Source organism: Lygodium microphyllum, chromosome 2, assembly GCF_053477565.2.
Source record: "Lygodium microphyllum isolate KBCC chromosome 2, Lygodium_microphyllum_v1.1.10, whole genome shotgun sequence".
In the NCBI taxonomy this organism is placed as follows: Eukaryota; Viridiplantae; Streptophyta; class Polypodiopsida; order Schizaeales; family Lygodiaceae; genus Lygodium; species Lygodium microphyllum.
In genome coordinates, this window is record NC_141136.1 from 139,177,840 (window position 1) to 139,199,881 (window position 22,042).

At 41.9% G+C, this 22,042-nt stretch overlaps 1 protein-coding gene across 1 annotated transcript; it reads left to right on the forward strand.

Annotated features, from left to right (window-relative positions):
* Window positions 1-2,969: 2,969 nt before the first annotated feature.
* LOC148040390 (N-(5'-phosphoribosyl)anthranilate isomerase 1, chloroplastic-like) lies at window positions 2,970-21,615 on the forward strand. Its single transcript, XM_087699100.1, has 5 exons — window positions 2,970-3,096; window positions 3,240-3,609; window positions 20,419-20,576; window positions 20,685-20,960; window positions 21,119-21,615. Exons 1-4 carry the CDS (start codon window positions 3,038-3,040, stop codon window positions 20,914-20,916), a joined length of 819 nt encoding a protein of 272 aa, XP_087555226.1. The 5' UTR covers window positions 2,970-3,037; the 3' UTR covers window positions 20,917-20,960; window positions 21,119-21,615.
* The last annotated feature ends 427 nt before the right edge of the window (window positions 21,616-22,042 follow it).

Here is a 22,042-nt window from a genome sequence, read left to right on the forward strand (position 1 = left end):
AAAATAGTCCATGGATTTGTCTAATGGTACCAATGCAGTGCTAAAAGAGGCTATAATATTGAGTAGCTAGGAAGTTAATTGAGCTTTTCCTAACTTCTATGCTCACTGAAGGCAAGGCACACGAGTGCTTTACAATCAAGTAAGAGAGGAAGGTGAACTGACAGATGAAGAAGAAAACAAGGAAAGAGAATCGTCTAAAAGGAGACAAAGGGAAGTAGCAATGCACCTTGTTGAGAAAAAAAAAACACAAGGAGAGAAAGAAGAAAAGTAAGAAAAAGTCCACCTTTACAAGTGAGGCGAAAGAGGTCAAATTTCATGTTGTCTTAGAATTGATGAAAGAGTTTGAGACTAGAGAAGCAACTTTAGCATTGTTATCAATAAACATTTATGATAGTGATTACACTTCCATGTGGCACATGGAAAAGCATGCAATCACTCCTTTTTCCACCAAGTAATCATTATTTCCAAGAAATGGGTCTAACACAATAGTAAACTAATAAGCAAGATGATAACCCTAGGGAAGTGAAATCTTAAGGGTAAATTCTTATCGAAGGTGGCCATGAATAAACATACAAAACAATGTGTCCACCATTGTTACAAAAAATTTGAGCACGTAGCAAGCACCAATAAAATGAAGTCCCATCTCACCTAATCATACACTTTATGTAGGTCCACGTTTATCATAATAGACTTTCTAATTTGTTGCAATGGAAGATCCAAAGGAAAACCTAGATTGAGAATGTCTTCTCAAATATTTCTTCCATGAATGAATCCAATTTGTTTCTTATGTACGATACTAGTAAGTAGGTAATTCACCCTCATGGCTAAGCTCTAGGCATCGCTTTTTGTAGTAGTGGTCAACATAGTTAGTTGCCTTCAATCTTTGCATGCCTACCTTATGAGATTCTTTGGTATAAGGCCAACTAGTTCTACTTTAGATGTTTGTCTTATCTTCATAACTCCATTTAGCATAGAAGTAAGGTATTTTCGATGCAACCCAACATTCTTGCAAAAGTTCATTATGTAACCATCTATACAGGGCTTTGTTATTTTTCAATGGTCCCACAACATGCTTGAGGCCTTCTTCGATAAAAGATCTCTCCAAGTTGACAACATTTTCATCTCTGATTGTGTATGGCATGTGTTCCAAAAACTTAAATACTTTATCATAGGAAGTGTCATCCAATTTTGCTTCAACACCAACAATGTTCAATAGATGGCTTTTGGAAAAACTAAGTTGTTTCACATTGCTCTTTATGAATTGATCCCTTTTCATCCACCACCTCTACTATGGTTTCTTGGAACTTCACTTTCCAAGCCACTTGAAAGAAAAATGATGAAGGACAATCTCACACTCTTAGCCATTGTATTCTTGACTCTTGTGTTTGAAAATAAGCATGAACTTCTCGAAAGACAAAAATCATATGCTCATAAGCAGTAAAGCATGTAGTGACCTAAGAAAAACACTCCTAAATTGAGAAGTGGAAGAGACCAACTATATTCTTATATGTGCATGCTCTTTTCCTTATTGCTCCAACCTTCTTGCGTGAGTTGTCAATATAATTACATGCCATGGTGGTACCACTCTATGTATTTGCAAGTCTCTTAAAATAGTCACGCATTAAAAGTAAGACATTTAACATAAACAATTAGGGGATGTGATTAGCTATAGAATCTTGCATCATGTAAAAATCACTAGTATAATGAAATGATATTTAGTAGAGCATTTAGAAAGGATTCTAGTGTGAAATCTATGATCCAGCCACCTTGCACCATTAGAGTCAAAAACTTGATAAAGCCAAAGATGGTCTCCAGAATTGGCCTTAATGCCTATTTATCTAGGTAAATTAATTTAGTTTATCTTCCCTATTAATATCTAAAAGGTCCATGAGATCAAATTTAGATTAGAATGAGTACCATGCAACCAATTCATGTGCATGTAGAAATTCAACCCAAGTGTGAATAGTCTACTCTTCTCTCCACCGTGTTCTACTCCCCTACAAAGAGGACATTTGTAATATATTTCACCTAAACTAACCTCGGCCTTTTTATAGTATTGTTGGGTGCATATGCACTACTGAGAATTACAAGCTCAACCACCCATTGATATAGCTATACCCATATATTCACTTGTGCAACTAACTTGTGAAAAATTAAGCTTAAGCCCCTAGAGCCTCAGAGCAAAGCATTAACAAATACTCATAATTAGGAGGAACGGGTCTTACATGATAACCAATTTAACCTCCCAAGGAGTCATGTTCATATTGTTGAGCCATTGCCTTGACTAAATTGCATTTATCTCTATTGCACATCCCTTTAATGTTCCAATGGATAATTAAAATTCTTTGCATTGTGAAGTAAAGAACATTAAGAAAAATGGGATAGCCCTTCAAGAGGCAGTTCACAATTTCTTGTAGGTTCCATTATGCTGGTTTTTATGGTGAGCTTCTAAAGCTAGATGCTTTTCCCTTTTTTGATTCTTTCCCCTTTGTTTCCCTTACATTTTCATTTTCCTCAAGCATCGAATTTCCTTATTGAGCAACACACTTCGACCATCCTTAGATTTTCTTAGCAGCCTTTGTTTGAATAGGTTTGCTCTCTGTTGCAAAAAATTATGGTTATTGTTTATGGGCTATGGTTGTGAACCTTCTTTTTCTCCAAAATTTTCGTAATGTGAGTTTCATATTATGACAAGAAATAATAAATAAAATGATTTACATAAGCATGCTTGAAGCTTCAAAACCTTGGAGCTGTGTCGCGCTCGGGGTACGAGAAAGCATTTGCATTTTTACTTCCCTTTCGACTTGTGGAGGACGACAAAAGCTTTTCATCATTTTCTTTAACCCAACCAATCATCTTCCTTAACCCCACTAACCTTTCAATAAAACTTAATTTTTCACAACTGCTTGGAGTGCTAAGGTAGGGTTTTGTGAACCCCATGGTGCGACCCGGCCCTTAGCATGTGGCTAGCCGCTTATGGGCGACTTTAAATACGCATATGGCTTTTGTTTCGCTTCGTTTCGGAGCCTACCAATAAATGATGAGGAGCTCCAGTATCTCATTTTCTCCTCGGTATGCCGTCTGTCCGGACTCCAGGTAAAGTCTCATCTCTCCGGCAGATGTCGCAATTCATTTGACAGTGGATCTGGCGCGCATGGCCGCTCCGTGCTGTGCCTGCAGGTGTCTGCTTTACCACGATTCCTATAAAAAGCTCCGTGCCTGTGATGGATTTTGCTCAGGAATCGGGCAGCACAGGGTGTGCAGCATCTCCGAGTCCCGCGCGTTAGTCTTACTACTCAAGCGTGCTTGCGAGAAATACAGGCCAAGCCTGTTACATTGACGGATGCAAGTGATACTGAAAAGGTGCCTCTCGTCAAGATATGTGGAGTCACCAACATTAAAGATGCCATAATGGCCACCGAAGCAGGCGCTAACTATGTTGGAATGATTCTATGGCCAAAGTCTAAAAGATCAATCGACATGGATACTGCCAAGGAGATCGCACATGCTGTAAGAAGGAACAATGCACAACCTGTAGCTGTCTTTGTGGATGAAGATGCAGACACCATCAACAGCTGCTGCAAATTTGCAGATATTGGTATTGCTCAGGTAGGATGTGCGACTGATTATCTTAAGACATGAAAAATGCGAAACAAGTTATCTTTTCTGTAAGTCGTTGCTATGTACTGTGGTGCTAGGCACAAGGTCCTGACTGACTCACGAAGTAGAAGATTGTATATGATGGGCCAAAGAGGAGTTTTAAAAAAGGATGTTGTGTATGGTGCTAAATAGTCAATTATAGGTTAGCTGGTGCTGTCATAGGTCATCCGTAAGAGTTGTCACCCTTTGTGCATATGCTTTTAAAGAAGGGAAGAGAAGGACTGCAATGGAAGAAGAAAACTCTCACTGAACTTTGAAGAAAGCTGAATACAAGGAGGATTGATCAATCCTTGCACGCAGCCCAAGGTGTTAGTGAGGGGACCCGATCAGGCTGATGATGGATGGCAGCACTAGTGTATGTCAGAGTGTGTGAAAACGCACAAGACAGAATGTCTGAATGATCTGCCCCAAATTGGGCGACAGCTATAGATAGCCAAAAGTGGCCAACCAGCAGCTGGGCAATAAAATAATGCAGTCAGCCAGTCATAAACTAGCCAACCAGCCTGCTTGAGGAGTGAAAATGCTGACATCAGCTGGCGAACAGGTTGCCTTGCTTCAATTGCAAATATCCGGGCACTTGACTATTGGAAAAGCTGGAAACTATGCACTTTACTGTGTGAACACACGTGACACTCACTTAAAATGAAATGGAGTGAAATGCATGCTCTAGAAAGAGCTGCCTCCTTTGTCAAAACACATGTTAGATTGAATGCTAGAGCTCCTAATGTCTCTGTTTGACTTAGATGGAGGTTCACAGGCAGATGACGACTATGCATGACAAACATGATTGCTAATATATTCAAGCGAAACACCTTGTTGTCATGGCCAAGTATAGTGAAGCTAGGTGGTTGAGCAACATGGACTTCTTCTAGAATAGCATTCAAAAAGGTGTTTTTACATCCATCTAACACAATGGCCGCTTATAATGGGCAGCCAAGCATAGAAGGATGCAAATAGATGTTGAAACCGACCTTCGAAACTAGTCTAAAGGGCAATGATCATAAAATAACTTGCACAGATATAAAATAATTCAGCAAATAAACAAAATACTCATTGAATAGGAGAGCTAGAACGCTCTTGCATGGTAGATGACAAATGATAGGCCCTAAAGGTTGCGTCCCTTATTTCTTTATCATTATTCGAAGCTTGTACAATCACAATTGACTTGCTGTTATAAACTAGCACTCTCTTAATGCAAGTGATTCCCATGTGCCTTGCTCTTGAATTGGCCTAGACTTGTCTCCAGGGCTCAGATTTACATTATTGCAAAACTTGTTAGCAATCATGATTGTCATGCCTTGTCATCTCCTACCTGTGAGTCTCAGTTTGAGTCAAACGAGGACTTTAGAAGCTTTGGCTGTCACTTGTTTTGATGGAGTAGCTCATTCTAGAGTAACCGTTTCATTGCCTTTTTGTGCATTTTTCCTTCTAGTCGGGCTTTTGTGTGCATTTCTTGGGTAGTTTTTGCATTTACTAGTTTGCCTTCACTTATCGGACATTGTCCATATTTGTTAGGGATTTTTTGTGCACGTTTGACATTTTTCCTAGCATTAGATATTGGTCAACCCATTTTTAGGGCCTGGGATGGAGGTTGGCCAGATTTAGGGGCAGTTGGCTATTTATAGACTCCCTTATTCACTTGGTAGATCATCTTTCATTCTTCCCTTGTAGGTTTTGAGGTGCACACGTTGACTTCAATCTTCTCCTTTGTCTTCAGTGTTGGTGTCATCATTAGCTCGATCTAGTGCTCTCACTGATGTTGTGGGCTTCATGCATCAGTCCTTCTGTGTTCAGCATTTGTTCCTTGTTCAATGTAGATTTCTTTATTCTTTTCTTGACTCTCTCTTTGTTTCTTTGTCTATGTGTTCGTGTTCCCTTCCATTGGGCACTCACATGGTATCATCGCCAAACGAGAAGAGAGAGTTGTGTGGAGTTGCAACAACCCTTCTATAGCTGAGGCGACCATTCTAGAGTGGAGGTGACCATTCCAAATTGCTTCGAACACTACCATCTACGTTTTGTTGCTATGTAGCCAACTCTCTTGAAGATGGCCTACTTTTTTCCCCTATTTCTTGCGTTTTTCTGCCAATTATTGTCTATATCAGCAAACATATACTTCTGTGGAGTAGGTGACTGACCAAATCATTAGGTGATAGGTTTTTGCATCCTCATTTACAGCAAATGTAGCATTTTGTGTGCAGGTGAAAGTCATTTTTCTTTAAGTAGACCATCTACATTGAATCCTTCATGATCTTGTAGCTGCTTTCCATTGTTCGAGGTTTTACGAGTGATTCTCTTGCAGATTATTGAATAAGTCTTAACACCAATTTCAAGGTCTTGATGATACAAATGAGGAGCATTTTGACCACTCCTCTGAACGGTAGTGAGATCATCACAAAGAGCATTTGGAAATACCACGCGACAATGATTGTGAAGAAAGACGGAGGTCACCTAGCCCATTTGTGCGGGATCCCTCTCCTCCCCATTCTATCCATGTTTTCCAAAAGTTCTACTGGCCTCAAAATGCCATCTATGGCACCCTCCATACAGGTGCTCGCACTCCCTTCTTTGCCCAAAGAAAATTGGCTTGATGGTTTAAACTACTTGCTTTGGTTGTGTAAGGTAGAGCCTATTCCCCATTTGGTGAAAGATCTGACAGTAGGATCATTGATGGATCATGCGACCTTATGGGATCGGCTCAATTGCAGAGCTCGATCTTTCCTCTTTATGAGTCTACAAGATTCTGTTGTAGTGCATGTTTGTAGGTTGTGGAAAGTTGCAGAGGTGTGAACAAAGCTTGCTTCTTTGTACCATTAGAAGATATTTGCCCAGTAGGTTACTCTTGAGAAGAAATTACGAATGCTCACTGTTGATGACTCTTCCGCGCAAAAGGACCACATCAATTGGTTGGAGGATATGAGGAATGGGCTTGCATTCCTTGGCAAGATAATCTATTTAAAGGACATGGCCATGATTCTTTTGACTTAGCTGCCATCTCTCTAGTTTCATGTCTTCTACACCAACCTTCTTACATCGAGGATCCGTGAGAAGCTTCTATAGGAGGAGCTTGCTTTGCTTGTTTTGGAGCATGATGAGGGTGTCCAAGAGGTTGCTAGTGGATTCCTTTCCAAAGCTTTTGTTGCAGGTTCGGGAGGGGGGAAGAAGAAGAAAGGGAAGTTAAAGGCTAAATGACAGGAGAGTTCTTCAGGCTCCAACTTAAACTTGGAGAAGCCTAAATGCCCATATTGTGAGAAGGAAACACATCCAAAGGAGAAGTGTTGTAAGAAGTACCCTCACCTTCGTCCAAGAGCGAAGAATGGAGCTAAAACATCCAAGTCTTCTATCTCTACTCCAGTGGTTACTCATGAGTCAATGTTTCTTCGTATTGTTGAGTTTGAGGAGCCTTCTCCAGTGGTTGTCGTCTTCTGCGAGGCTTTAGCTGGTCGATAGTGGAGCTTCTAGTCATATGACTCCAAGAGGTGATTATTTGTAGGATCTATGTCCTTTTGAGGGTTCAATCATTGTTTTGACATTGTATTGGTACCTATTTGTGGTGTTGGCACTTTGCCTTTGTTTCCCGATCGCCCTCGAGCTCCCTTTCACAGGCCCTTTATGTTTTGGAATTGGGCTTTCCACTCCTCTCTATTTATGGCCTTACTAGGCTTGATACTCCAGTTGTCTTCATTAAGCAAGTTGTTTGTATCGAGGATTCTTCTACAGGAGCTATTTGTTGAGAAACTACATCATTCCGTATAGTTTCTGTTTTTCATTTCCATTTTTGGTTTCCCTTTGTAGCCCCAAAAAGGCTTTCAAAGGCCTTTCAAGAGAGTTAGAGCACCATTCGAGAGACTTCAATAGGTGAGACTTGAGACTGTTTGTGCCTATATATTCAGCACCACCCATTCATTTCTTATGGCTTACCTCACTTCTTTTCATGAAATTACCATCTCTCTCTCTCTCTCTCTCTCCCCCCCCCCATCCACCATTTCCATTCTATTGTTGCGTTCTATTGTTTGTGTTTTACATTTTAGTGGCTTCTCCATCATTTGGCATCACACCTCCAATTGGTGCCATCATTATCAACGGCCATCTTCATTTGTGTTTTCAGCTTGTGGCTCATTCTTACCACCTAGCGTCACATTCAGCTGCTGGTGTTAGCTCATTAGGCCTACGTTTGCAAACTTGGAGGCTTCTTCGGCTGTCTCCCTACTCCAGGTACGAGTCTTCATCCCTGCGTTTGCAAATTCAAAGGCTTCTCTTCGATGATAGTCTTCCTGCCCCAAGCGACATTTCATTATCTTTGCATTTGCAGATTCAGAGGCTTCTTTGACAGTCTCCTTGCTCCAGGGCATCTTTTGTGCTATGATACCCTTGTATCAGATTCACTTCATTATTTCAGTTCATCATCATCTTGTATATCCAAGTTTCTCTTCTCTTCTCAGAGTTTGCCATCCACACACTATGTTTCTCCTTGAAAACCCTACTATCTCTTTGGTTGCTTAGTCATTTCTTGACATGGTATCAGAGCCAGAGGTGTGTAGTGAGCCGTAAAGATCCTTTGCATCGGAGCAAACAAAGATAGACTGCCGGTTCGGCATCAACATTTGATTATTACTCTACTTCAGTTGTGTCACGGGTAGATATCCTTCTTCTCACTCCCACCCTTCCTTTTATAGGTTGCCACTTCCATACCATGGTGTCTCTAGTGATAGATAGCCTGTCTACTAGGTACTCCTATTACGGCAAGAACGGTCACATCCTCCAAGATTGTTCACATTGACCTTTGCTCCCTACACCATCGGAGTATATGCATGTGCCCAGTTACTCCTTGTGCTACCTCTCCTTTCTAGGCCACAGAGATTGTTTTACATTGGCTCTTAGCTTACTACACTCAAGGCAATAAGATGCATTTGATGCACACTAAGTCCTCATGAGTGGCCAGATTCTCTAAGACCTCACGAGATGATCGGTCCTGAAGACGACCACATTACACGGAAGTTTCCCCTACCCATTTTCGTATCCAACAGCTTCTACAGTCCACTTCATTGAGAGCTTGCGATTGTTCCCATCCCTTGGCTCACCTTGAGTCACATCTTATCCTACGCTCTTTTACTTAGGTTTCAGAAGACATCTCTAGGTGTTCTTCGGCTTTTATTCCTTTCAAGCCTCGGCTACATTCTTTTGCATGATTGGCAGTACTTTCTTCTTCATCAGATACCTCGGGGTCCGTGATCCATGAGTTGGAATCCCTATCTTTGTTAGAGGGGGATACAGAGGGGGATTCTCTTCATTCGCTCTTCGTGGGGTTATCTTCTTTTTCTTCAGCTTTAGAGGGGAACTCCTACTTTTGCAGTTTCAAAGGGGGGCCCTACTATTATCGAGGTTCTTTACCCACTATCTTTTACTTTTGAGGTTTGGCTCTCTTTCGAGCAGTTTTACCTCCACTGAAACCCAACATCTAGAGAATCTATCTTCAATCAAGGCCCTTGGATTTGCAGCATCGACTTTATGACTAGGCCTTCGTATTCCTTCTAGCATGGTGTAACGGAGCTAGTGGCTTCTCACCTAGGGTTGTATTTTGGGTTCTACTGCTCATCCGGACACTTGACTATCTTCACACGTCTCCTTTTAGGTGGCATTCTCAGATTATACGGTGGATCTTCTTCTCTTCACCTCACTTCTCTTTTTGTGCTTCTTTTTGGGCTTGAGAGGGGATATTGAGAAACCACGTCATTCCATATAATTTCCCTTCTTCATTTTTATTTTTGGTTTTTGTTTCCACTCCCAAAAAGGCTTTCTAGGGCTTGCTAAGAGAGTGGAAGCGCCACTCAAGACTTCATTGGGCAAGACTCGAGATTGTTTGTGTCTATATATTTGACACCACCCATTCATTCCTCACCACTCACCTCACTTTTTTTCATGAGATCATCATCATTATCATCATCTCTCTCTCTCTCTCTCTCTCTCTCTCCATCCACCATCTCCACTTGGTGTTCTATTGCTGTGTTCTACTGTAGCATTCTATTGTCACCTTCTATTGTTGCGTTCTACTGTTTGCGTTTTGCATTTTGGTAGCTTCTCCATCATTTGGTGTCACACCTCCAGGTGGCATCGTCATCATTAGAGGCTCTCTTTCTTTGCATTTTCAAATTCTGGCTCATCCTCACCACCTAGCATCACATCTAGCTGCTTAGGTCAGCTCACTAGGCTTGCGTTTGCAAATGCAGACGGTTGTCTCCTTGCTCGAGGCACTTGTCTTCATCCTTGCATTTGTAGATTCAAAAGCTCCTCTTCTCAAAGGCTTCTTCGGTAGTCTCCGTGCTCCAAGGTATCTTTCGTGCTATGACACCCTTGTATTAGATACACTTCATTATTTCAATTCTTCATCATCTTGTTCATTTAAGTTTCTCCTCTTCTTAGTGTTTGCTGTTGTCATGAGGATATGTATTTTTGAAACCGCACTTAACATGTGGATTAATTTTTAATCACATGGTTAAGTAAATGTTGCACATGTGAGGTGTAATTGGGGTTAGAGTAAATTTACGAGTTCGAGATTGAAGGAAATCACGAGGTGTCAAAGGCAAAAGTTTCTATAAGTTATGCTGCATAAGTACTTGGTGGTATTTGGTGCCAGTTGTTGGCCTAGGTCATTCATTTGGCCATAAGTGTTAGTTGGTGATGCCAGAGAAGTGGTGTTTAATGGTACCTAATGCCAATTTGATGGTCAAAGATGGTGTAGATTTCAAAGATATGACGGGGTTCCTTAAGAAAAGCAAGGTATCCTTACCATCTAAGAGCCGCACAAAAGGGAATGAGTGAGAAATACTTGGTTATTTGGAGTAGCATTAATAAAGTGACGGATTCTCATGTGAAGAAGGGCATGGAGCTACTCCAAGTTGTATGCAAAATGCATGAGTAGGATATGGGAAATGTAAAAGAGATGATGGTAACAATGTGTGATGAGGCTATATAACAAATTGGGGAGGAGATGGCTAAGCAAGTGCAATAATGGAAGAACGAAATATACGAGTAGATTATAGCACATTCCATCTCTTGGAAGGTAGACATTGAAACCTCTCTCCAAGAAAGAAATAGGGTGATTGGAGAACTTCGACATGAGACTACTATTGGAACTAGCTTGATCTCCTTAAGAAGGAGTCTCCTTAAGAAGGAGGAAGGGAAAACTAGTGAAGCAAAATTCCCAACAATTTACAAACTGAAATAAATGGGCTAAAGATACATATGACGAAGGAGATCAATACATGGGCAATCATAGTTGAAACAAGTACAAGTTGAAGTAGTTGGAAACTCCAAATGGGTCTAAGTGGCAAAGAAGATGCCAACAAAGAAGGAAGAGCTCGTGAATGTAGCACTTGAAGAGGAGAAGAGAAGAAAAATTAGAGCTCTGTACATTTGGGTGGTTGGATAAAAAGAGGGAGACAACCCTCTAGAAGATGCCAAGAGTATATATTGAAAAATGGGAGTAAAGGAGTCCTTCATTGTGGAAAGCGCATGGTGTGTAGGGAAAGATCTAGAAGAGAATTGGCTCCTTATCCACAAATGGGCTGACTTGGAGTCATGACGAGCCGTCCTCTCCAAAAGAAAAGTTCTTAAAGGAGAAAAAGTCTATCTTGAGGATGCTCTCATGCCCACCCAAGTAGCCTACCCATAGGGAACACATGCCATAGATTATGGAGGCTCATAAGGTGAGCAAATGGGCAATATACAGAGATAGACGCATCATTATTATTATTATTATCGTAGATTATGGAGGCTCGTAAGGTGAGCAAATGGGCAATATACAGAGATAGACGCATCATTATCACACACAGGTGCCAATGCCGGGGCACGGCCTATGAGAGATACTTGAAGTTCGTAGTGTGGAACTGTAATGGATCCATGAGGATTGATGCAGGGAAATCTCCGTCAGTCCTAAGAGTAATCTCCACAGTTAGTAGGCTGAAATCCGTTAGAGACAATGCGTAGACTGTTGAAAACTCAGTCTATTTATAGGCTGTAAATAAATCAATAAATGATCAAGTCAACTGCATTAAATGTAGCCGACTGTAGTTGGACTGTCCGACTGCTGCCACGTGGCACTGCTAACGTGGCCGTGTCCAGGAAATGACTCTCAACACCCCCTTTCAGATCTTGGACAAGGCAGCAGATGGAGGGATTTGGAGTATTGGTGAAGTAAAGCTTGGGGAAGTGCCTTCGTAAACAAATTTGCAAGATTGTCTTTAGTCTTATAATATTCCACATTGATGGTCTCATCCATAAGCTTCTCCTTGATAAAGTGATACTAGATCTCTATGTGCTTCGTCCGGGCATGGAAGATGGGATTCCGTGCCAAGGCAATGCAATTCTCATTGTCGTACCGCAAGATAGTAGGATGAGTTGGGGGGCAGCCAAGCTCCTCCAACAACCGCCAAAAGCCACAGTCTCACATGTGGTAGAAGATGCAGTCCAATACTCTGCCTTAGTCAAAGATAGGGTAACCATGGGCTACTTCTTGGTACTCCAAGAGATAGCACCAACACCTAAGGTAAAACAATAACCTATAGTAGACCGCCGTTGGTCCACGTCGCCAGTCCAATCTGAATTACTCCAACATGCAAGAACAAGATCAAAAGCACCTGTACTTGCTAGATAGGAAATCTCGAGGTCAGAGGCCCCCTTCAGAAACTGAAGCATCTTTTGAGCAGCTTGCTAATGCACCTGCTGAGGTGCACTTATAAACCCGGCCAAGAGACCTACAACAAAACATAGATCAACCCGTGTGTTGAGGAGCCAAATCAATGATCCAATCAGTTGACAGTAGTGGGTAGCATTTGCCAAAAGAGAATCTGCATGTGAAGAGGCCTTCCAATTCGGATCCATAGGAGTAAAAATGGATTGATTATCCTCCATCGCAAAAGTCACCAAGAGCTCCTATACATATCTGTGCTGAGAGATTAACCCCCCCCTCTGAGTTTGATAAAATGGCCCAAAAAGAAATGGAGAAGTCCTAAATCCATCATCTCGAACTTTGATGTAGGGCTGCCTTCGTCTCGTCTACCTTTGGGCATGATCACCTATAACAATCAAGTTATCAACATACAAAAAAAACAACACACGACCAATCTCGGAAGTGTGCACATAAAGCTGTGGATCGGCCCCAGAGCGCCGATATCCCAACTTGGCATAGAGAAACAAATCAATCTTCTCGTTCCAAGCACGCAGAGCCTGCTTTAGGCCATACAAGGCCTTATTCAACCTATAAACCTTCCCATTTGAGGAACCAAAGTCAGGAGGCTACTCGACATAGATCTCCTCCTTCAAAACTTCACATCCAATTGAAAGACATGCCATCTCCTATGACCTGCCAAGGCAAGAACAACATGAATAGTCGCCATGCAAGGAATAGGGGCAAAACTATCATGGAAATCAACACTGGGGCACTGTGCAAAACCTTTAGCAACAAGGCGAGTCTTGTGCTTGTCCAAAGAGCCATCATTATGATATCCCCTCTCAGATCCTAGACAAGGCAGCAGATGTAGAGATCTAGAATGTCGATGAAGTAAAGCTTGGAGAAGTGCCTTCGTAAACAAATCTGCAAGATTATCTTTAGTCTTATAGTATTCCACATCAATGGTCACATCGAGAAGCTTCTCCGTGATGAAGTGATATTGGATCTCTATGTGCTTTATTTGGGCACGGAATACGGGATTTTGTGCCAAGGCAATGCAACTCTCATTGTTGCACTGCAAGATAGTAGGACGAGTCTGGGGGCAACCAAGCTTCCCCAACAACCGCTAAAGCCACACAACCTTACATGTGGTAGAAGACACTGCATGATACCCTGTCTTAGTCGAAGATAGGGCTACCATGGGCTGCTTCTTACTACTCCAAGAGATAGCACCAGCCCCCAAGGTAAAACAATAACATGTAGTGGACGGCCTGTGATCCACATTGCTAACCCACCAATCTGAATCACTCCAACCTGTAAGAACAAGATCAGAAGCACCTTACCTACTAGATAATGAATCCCTAAGTCGGAGGTCCCTCTCAGATATCATAATATCCTCTGAGTAGCCTGCCAATGCACCTGTTGAGACACACTCATGAACCCAGTCGAGAGATATACAACAAAACATAGATCAACCCGTGTGTTGAGGAGCCAAATCAATGAGCCAATCAACTGATGATAGTAAGTAGCATCTGCCAAAGGAAAATTCGCGAGTGAAGTGGTCTTCTAGTTCGGATCCATACGAGTAGAAATGGACCGACAATCCTATATCTCAAAAGTCTCTAAGAGCTCCTGAATATATCTTTGTTGAGAGATGAAAATCCCCCTCTGAGATTGACAAATCTCTTGGCCCAAAAAGAAATGGAGAAGTCCTAAATCAGTCATCTCGATCTTTTGATGTAGGGCTGCCTTTCTCTCTTCGACCTTCTGGGTATGAGCACTAGCAATAATCAAGTCATCCACATACAAAACAAACAACACATGACCTCCCTTAGAAGTGTGCACATGAAGCTGCGGATCGGCCCTAGAATGCTGATATCCCAACTTGGCTTAGAGAAACAAGTCAATCTCGTTCCAAGCACGTGGAGCCTGCTTTAGGCCATACAAGGCCTTCTTTAACCTATAAAATTGTCCATCTGAAGAACCAAATCTAGGAGATTGCTCTACATAGATCTCCTTCCTCAAATCACCATTCAAGAAGGCCGACTTGACATCCAACTGAAAAACAGGTCATCTTCTATGGCCAGCCAAGGCAAGAGTAGCATGAATAGTTGCAATGCGAGCTGTAGGAGCAAAAGTATCATGGAAGTCAACACCTGGGCGTTGTGCAAAACCTTTAGTAACAAGGCGAGCATTGTGCTTGTCCAAAGAGCCATCACTATGGTACTTGGTCTTGAAGATCCATTTGACACCAATCACCTTCTTATGAGAGGGACAAGGCACAAGGAACCAAGTGCCATTCTGCTCAATAGCCTCCAACTCAGGTTTCATCGCCTTTTGACAATGATCAGACTGTAAAGCCTCCTTTACTGATGTAGGCTCTCTATCCTACAAAACATGAGACATCAAACAATAGTTAGAGCAAACAAGCTTCGTAGTATATGCTTGGTGCCGATGTCATCTCTGCAGTCCATCTTGCGGTTCCCACTCCAAGGACCCCCTCGATCCCTGAATTTCGAAGGGTGTCACGGGCCCAACGAGGAGGAGGCTGAATCTCTCCTCTGCGTTCTCCATCTATTGAAGACTCGGGTACATCCACTGGTGGGGTCTCCACGGGAGTGGTCGGTGGAAGAGAGGACTCGGAATTTGAAGAAGAATCGCCATCAAGAGGCTCGGACTCCAAAGGTATTGTCTTGGGATCCCAACTGTCCCGTGGATCTCCAAGTACAGGGTGCTTCTCACCCCCTTTTGTGGCCGGAACTTCCACGAACCGCACATCTCGACTTGTGTAGACATCCCGTTTCACGAGACAATACAAGCGATAATCTTGGGACTGGGAGCTGTAGCCAACAAAGACCTGTTGTTAGGAAGCCGCCTCAAACTTATTACACTCCGTCTTCAGGATGTGCACATAGGCGTCACACCCAAAGATCCTGAAATAAGATACATTAGGCTTAATCCCAAAGTAAGCCTCAAAAGGTGTCATCCTGTCAACGGCCGAAGTGGGAGATGGATTTAGGATGTGGACTACTGTAGCCATTGCCTCGGCCCACAGAAACTGAGGTGTCTGTCAGTGCTTCATCACGGTGGGTGCCATCTCGATCACACTTCGGTTCTTTCACTCCAAAATGCCATTCTCTTGAGAAGTGTTGGTATTAGCAAACTCTTGGTGAATGCCCCTATCTGCACAAAAATGAGCAAACTCATTAGAAACAAACTCACCACCCTTGTCCGATCGCAAGGTCTTCAATCTCCGGCCAGATCGGTTCTCCTCGAAGAGAAGCCAATCCTTGAAGTGGAAGAAAACCTCTGGCTTCAACGTTAAGAAGTAGGCCCATGTCATCCTGCTATAGTCATCTACGATCAACATAAAGTATAAGCTTCCCTTTAGGGACTCATTCCTTATCGGGCCACAAAGATCTCTAGATGCAAGCTCCATAGATGAAGTAGACCGCCTCGAAGCTTTGTTGGGAATCGCATCCCTATACTGCTTTCCATGAATGTAGGAGACATATGGTTGCTAGCTCACCACTATGTCCGGCAAACCTCGAATAAGCAATCTGCACGATGCCTTTCAAAGGTACTCATAGTTTAGGTGGCCAAACCGAGCATGCCATTGCTCGGACTATGTCTGAGAGGTAAGAAGAAGAGAGGTAAGAGCAGAAAAAGAATTCAATTTGTAGACGCCATTCTCCTGATACCTGGAAGAGAAAACCTTCCTTGATCCACAATCAAGAACATGAACAACATCACTGTCAAGCTCCACCAAGAGACCAAGAGAACAAATCTTATGTACCAAAAGTAAATGATATCCTAAACCTGGCACATGCAACATCTCGAAAGTGTGGGTACCACCACGTCCATCTGGAATCAGTTGCATCTCATCCCGAGCAGCTATAGACACAAGAGCTATCTGTTATGAGAATTTGCCTATACGAGGGTCGCAAATGAGCAATACCTACTGTCGAAGAAGTCATGTGCCATGAGGCACCACCATCCATGATCCACTCTTGAGCCTCAGCCTTGTTCTGATGTATAGCCCACCTACTCGCACTTGAACGCTGGAAACACAGTCTTGTGTCGTGCTGAAAACTCCTCGTCAGATAGGTCCACCAAGTCCTTCAATGCTTTGATACCATGACAGAGTGAAGCAATGCGGAAGCGAATGACCGTGACAAAGAGTGAACACAGAGAGAAAAGAGAGAAAGAAAGAGACAGTGAAATGCAAAAAATTTGAAGTAAAGAATGATGTATAAGGATGCAGAGAGAATATCTGCGCATGTCTCCTCCCTAAGGACCTTGATCTCCGTCAACCCTGAGTGCTGTCTCTATCACCAGCAGGCTGAAATCTGTCAAATATAAGTGTTGAAGTTTGCTCAAAACTCAACCTTCAAAAGGCTGAAAAGAATGCCTCGAAAAATGCCCAATGCCCAAAATAGGCAGGTCAATTGCATTTAATGCAGTCGCGTCTGTAGTCGACTGCACAGAGAGTCCGACTGCTGCCACGTGGCAAAACTACCACGTGGCACTGCTAACATGGTAGTGAGCTGATTGCTAACAAGTTGTAAGCCTAGGTCATTCATTTGGCCATAAGTGTTAATTGGTGACACTAGAGAAGTGGTGTTTAATGGTACCTAACGCCAATCTGATGGTCAAAGATGGCGCAAAGATACTTGGGAATGGAAGTTGCCTAGCCAATTTAATTATAATTTTTTGGCCAAACAAATTATTTTTTTGGACATTGAAATAATTATTAGATCAATTTTTAGTATTTAAAGACTGAAATTTAATATTTAAATATGGATAATACTAGAAAAACTATTTGGGAAGGTTTCCATTTGGCAAACTTGCCCATGAAGGCTGGTGGGAGGCTGAAGAAGAGGAGAAATGTGACCATTCTACTATTTTGAATCGTGGGGAGCTGTTGGAGCTGATTGGGACTGTTTTTCCTCCATTTTCTAGCAAGAGCAGGTTGGCTGTAGGCGACAGCTCCTGGGGACCCCCAAGCTGCAGTCAACAATATTTGGGCTGCTGGCGGCTGCATTTATTGCGGGTGACAGCAAGGAGAGGGTTCCCAACAAAAGGGGACAACATCTATAGGCTGTTGAGACAAGGTAGCGGCAATAAATGACTGATTTTCTTTAGCTCTTTGTGAAAAAGTCTGAATTTTCTCTCCCCTCAGTATTCTCTCTCATCTCCGAGCCTTTCTACAACCTTGTTCCGAAGAAAGATTGAGAAATTTCAGGTTTCTGTGCTATAAACCCCAATCTGTAGAGCAGAAATCAGGGTTTAGCAATAGCTTCAGGAAGCGTGCCTGAAATTGGAAGCTCCAAGTCTTGGATTCAATAGGGCTAAAGCTATTTTCAGTCAAATTCAAGTGGAGGGACCAGCAAATCAATGAATTTGGGGCATTTTCCATCTCCATCAAAGCGGGTGAAGAACAATTGCCCGAATCAAGGGCCAAATTTCAAAGAAGGCCCAAAAATTTTGAAGAAATTTGGCCAATACTGAACTTAAACAGCAAAAAGCACCAAATTTACTAGGAAATTGAAGAGAAACTTGAAGAATTTTTGTGAAAATTTTAGTGGATGATATTGAATGTCATGCCTAAGGATGAATTGGGCCTCAATTTTGAAGAAGAATGCCCAAATGCTTGAAAAGCCCTAAATTCATTGGTGATATTTGGGCGAAATTTGATCAATTTGATGGAAGGGCCCAAATTTGTCAATGATCGAGATTGAATTTCTTCAATTTGATGATAAGTTTGGGGAAATTAATGAGAATTGCGGAATTTTTTAAATGAGATTTGGATTAGATTGGTGAATCTGAAGAAATCCCCAATATTTGCGCAGTCTATGCTTAGTTGGGGGTTGGCAGGTGAAGAGCAGCTGTGGTTGGAGTAAAATAATGAATTTTGATAAGCCTTGGAGAAAATTATTTTGTTGGCTTGCATGAAGAGAGGTGGTAGATTTGATGTGATTGACATGGAAAGAGGCAGTAGAGACATTGTAGGGGCTGTCACAACTGTTTGTGATGAAGGTGGCGATGAGACATGAATAGGGTGGTGATGAGTGCAAGACACAGGACTAGGAGTGGCAGTTATTGGCGTGACCAAGGCAATAAGAGTTTGCCATAGGGGCAGCTGAACAAGGCAGCAAGAAGAGGTAACTCTACACAACAGCAACACTCACATAACTTGTTTGTGTGGTGGAGGAATTGTAGACGTGCCTCCTAGGTGATGTTGCCATTAGGCAGTAGGCAGCTATAATGCATAGGCGGCAGCAATCAGTGTAGAAGGCTGACACAATACTTCTCGGAAGATGCATGGATATTGGTGTTGAAAGTGGTTACAATGGCAGCCCTTGGTAGGGTGGGCACCTCCTTGCAATTAATGGCAGCAGCAATTGTGAAGCTTGTTGCCAGTGAAGAAAGCTTGTGGTGAAGGACCAGCTCTTGGTGTGGCACCTTCTTGCAATTAATGGCAGCTGAAACTCTTTTCCAATGAAGAAAGCTTGTGGTGAAGGACCAGCTCTTGGTGTGTTGGATATGAATGATGAGACTAAGTGGTGGTGACAATGGCAGCATGGTGATGTGCAACTGTCGGGGACCACTTAGTTGAAGCAACAAAAGCGAGTGCGAAGGTAATGCCTTTAGGTGGAAGCTGGCCGTTGTGTGGCGCCCAATGGCAATGGCTGCATGGGAGGTAGTTGCAAGCGATGGCAATGGTGGTAAGTGGCTCCAATACCATTGTTGGCCTAGGTGTGAAGTAATCATGTGATCTATTGATAGAGAGATGATGCGAGAATTGATTGATGCACAATAACTCAATCACAAAACAAGAGGTGATGTATTAATGAATAAGAGAGAGTACAACAATGCTCAAGGCAATCACAATGAATATCCCTAGTGTCACTTAGTGTCTAGGCCCTAGGGCTCTAGAAGCAACAAGTGTGTTTGATGACAATTTAAATGACTAGGGAGCTCCGATTGTGGATCAAAGGGCATCAATGTGTAGCCCATGAGATGGCTTACGTACTGCTGCTGAATCTTGAGATAGTGCTAGGGATTGGGGTGGGCAAGAGCTTTTACTCTAATGGCAAATGTGGAGAGTGGATTTAGCTTAAGCATGAATGATTCTAAAAGAGAGACTCGAAGAAGCATGCAGTGTAGAGAGAGAAACAGATATTACTGACTTTATTCATCTAATCAAGGATTAAACTCCTAAATATTCATTTTTCCTTTAAAAGTAAAATGGTTTTGTGATTGGCATTAGACTTTAGCCTTGCATGTTCCCTTCCCAACAAGAAGATTTTATAAACTCCATGCATAGTGATTGTGCACCTCATAATATAATGTGTAAAAGCTTTATGTGCATTTACACTCCTGTGTTTTGGGATCTGATTAAATTGGCAAGGTGCTCTTATATGCTATAACTTACAATGGTAAGTCTTTTTGCCAAGCATTGGATTGGAGACTCGAATCATTTTGAGCAGTTTAATCTAGGGGCTCTAGTGCATTCTGAAACTTTAAAACTCCTAGGTTATTACACATCTTCATGTTGCTGCTTTTGTGTCTTGTGTGTTTGTTTTTGTCAATATTCTTTGTTTCTGAACAAACGTATTGTAGAAAATACGCCATGTGCATATTACAAAATTTATGAGATAGATAATGTGGATCATGAAAGTACTTCATCATGCTTGTACACTTTGTATTTATGCATCCAATAAGCAGATTAGATAGTCAGAATCTTAGTATTTTCAGGTTATTTTGAGAGATAAACGTTTGCATCCCATTCATTTTTGTTGGTTGTGGTCTTATACATTGTGGATGTTTGAAAGAAGGCTAGGGTTTTCGGTTTCTATCGCCTTAAGGATGGCAATTGAAATTTACAAGACAACAGAAGAGGCTTGGAAAAAGCTGCTGAGAATCAGCAAATAGCAAAGATATTGGTTATACTTTCCAAAACCTTAATCTAGGATTATGTGCTTCGAATTCAGGAAGACACCTTGGTCTCTAGGGTAAGGAAGGGAGAAGGGGGGAAAGGGGTTGGGGAAAGGAAGTTCTGTTGATTTTACTGTAATGGCTTTCAGCTTCATGGCGATGGAGCACGGTCATCATGTCCTAGAATATCCTCATCCTTGAAGACAGTTTATGTTCTGCATGTGGACAAGAATGGTGCGGTTCAGACAACATTGCCTATGGAAGATAACATTGGTTGGATCCTATTGGACAGTCTGCAAGGAGGGAGGTCTGGAGAATGCTAAAGAAAACTTTTAATATATATTTTCAGAGCCTTGTCAGTCTTTACATGAAACATTCTTAGTGAAGATGCTAACCTTAATAGGTTTGTTTGCAGCGGACATTCTTTTGATTGGGAGAATCTCAAATCCTTATCCCTTACTAGCAGCTATCGTTGGTTCTTAGCTGGTGGACTAAACCCTGAAAATGTTTCAAGAGCCATATCTATCCTTAAGCCAGATGCAGTGGATGTTTCCAGTGGTGTTACAGGCGCAGATGGCCTCTTTAAAGATCAAAGGCGTGTGGCGGCATTCATGAATGCTGTAAGAAATTGGCCTGTTTTGGCCTAGAGAAATTGTAAAAGATTACAGAATTCTGATTTGGAATCATACAGGTGTGTCATTCTGTAACTCAGGCAACTCGTGTTCTTTGTATTCAGACATAATCATTGCTCTACTCAAGGTTCACTCAACTCGAATGTATGTCTAGGTACCACTGCCTTTGAGCGTCTACTTGTGTGTCGTTTCAATGTTGCCTTCTATGTTGTTTCAGATCTACTCATAATTCAAGAGGCTCAAATATCTTCCTAAGGACCAATGCTATGTATATTTCATGGGGAGCAAGCGATAGAGGCTGATACAATTCAGGGCTGTACGATGTCTTCCAATTTCCAGATCAAATTTCAAAAATTTTCTGCTTACATTAGCTTGTGTACTGACAGGCCATGGTAATCCATGTATTTATCCCAAATCTATTTGGAAGGGGAAAGCACCCCCCTGTTGTATGTGGGTATGCTTCCCCAGCAAAAGGATGCTGACTTTCGGAACGTGTCTGACCTCTAAGCTATCAAAACCCTAGATATACTTTATTCTTGAACTGTATGCATCAGCAGTAGCATTACTTCTTTAATGAAATGATATAAACTGGTGAGCTTGCATACAGGTGTGGTAAACATGTGTAGCACCACATGTAACTAAGTACTTGTAAAAGTTTTGCTAGCTTATATGTATGGGTTACTAGGCATTTTGTACCATAGTTTCAAATGCAGTTTTGTGGGTTTTGATTGAACAAGGAGAATTACAATTAGAAATTCCCGTGTTTCTTGGTTCTTACGCAGAAAATTGTGATTGGACGCGAACAAAGAAAGCAAAGCTTATTTCCTGCAAGGCCCTGCACTTCCTTGTTTGTCCAGTGCTCATGGAGGCTCGCGAGTAGATATCCATAGGCGGCATAGCCATCTGCCACATCTTGAGATGAATTGACAGGGGGTTTGTAGATGTCCCTAATCCGGTCCCCTTACCCTATATATATATATATTGCACTCGGCTAATATCATTGTTAGTTACTATTTACATGCATATCGTAGTTAAATAACTTAATTTTGTTAGTTAATCTTACATATTACTTTATGATCTTCCTCTTAACTACTACTTGTGCAAGGTAGTTTCATATAGGCTTTTTGCATTAACCATAAAG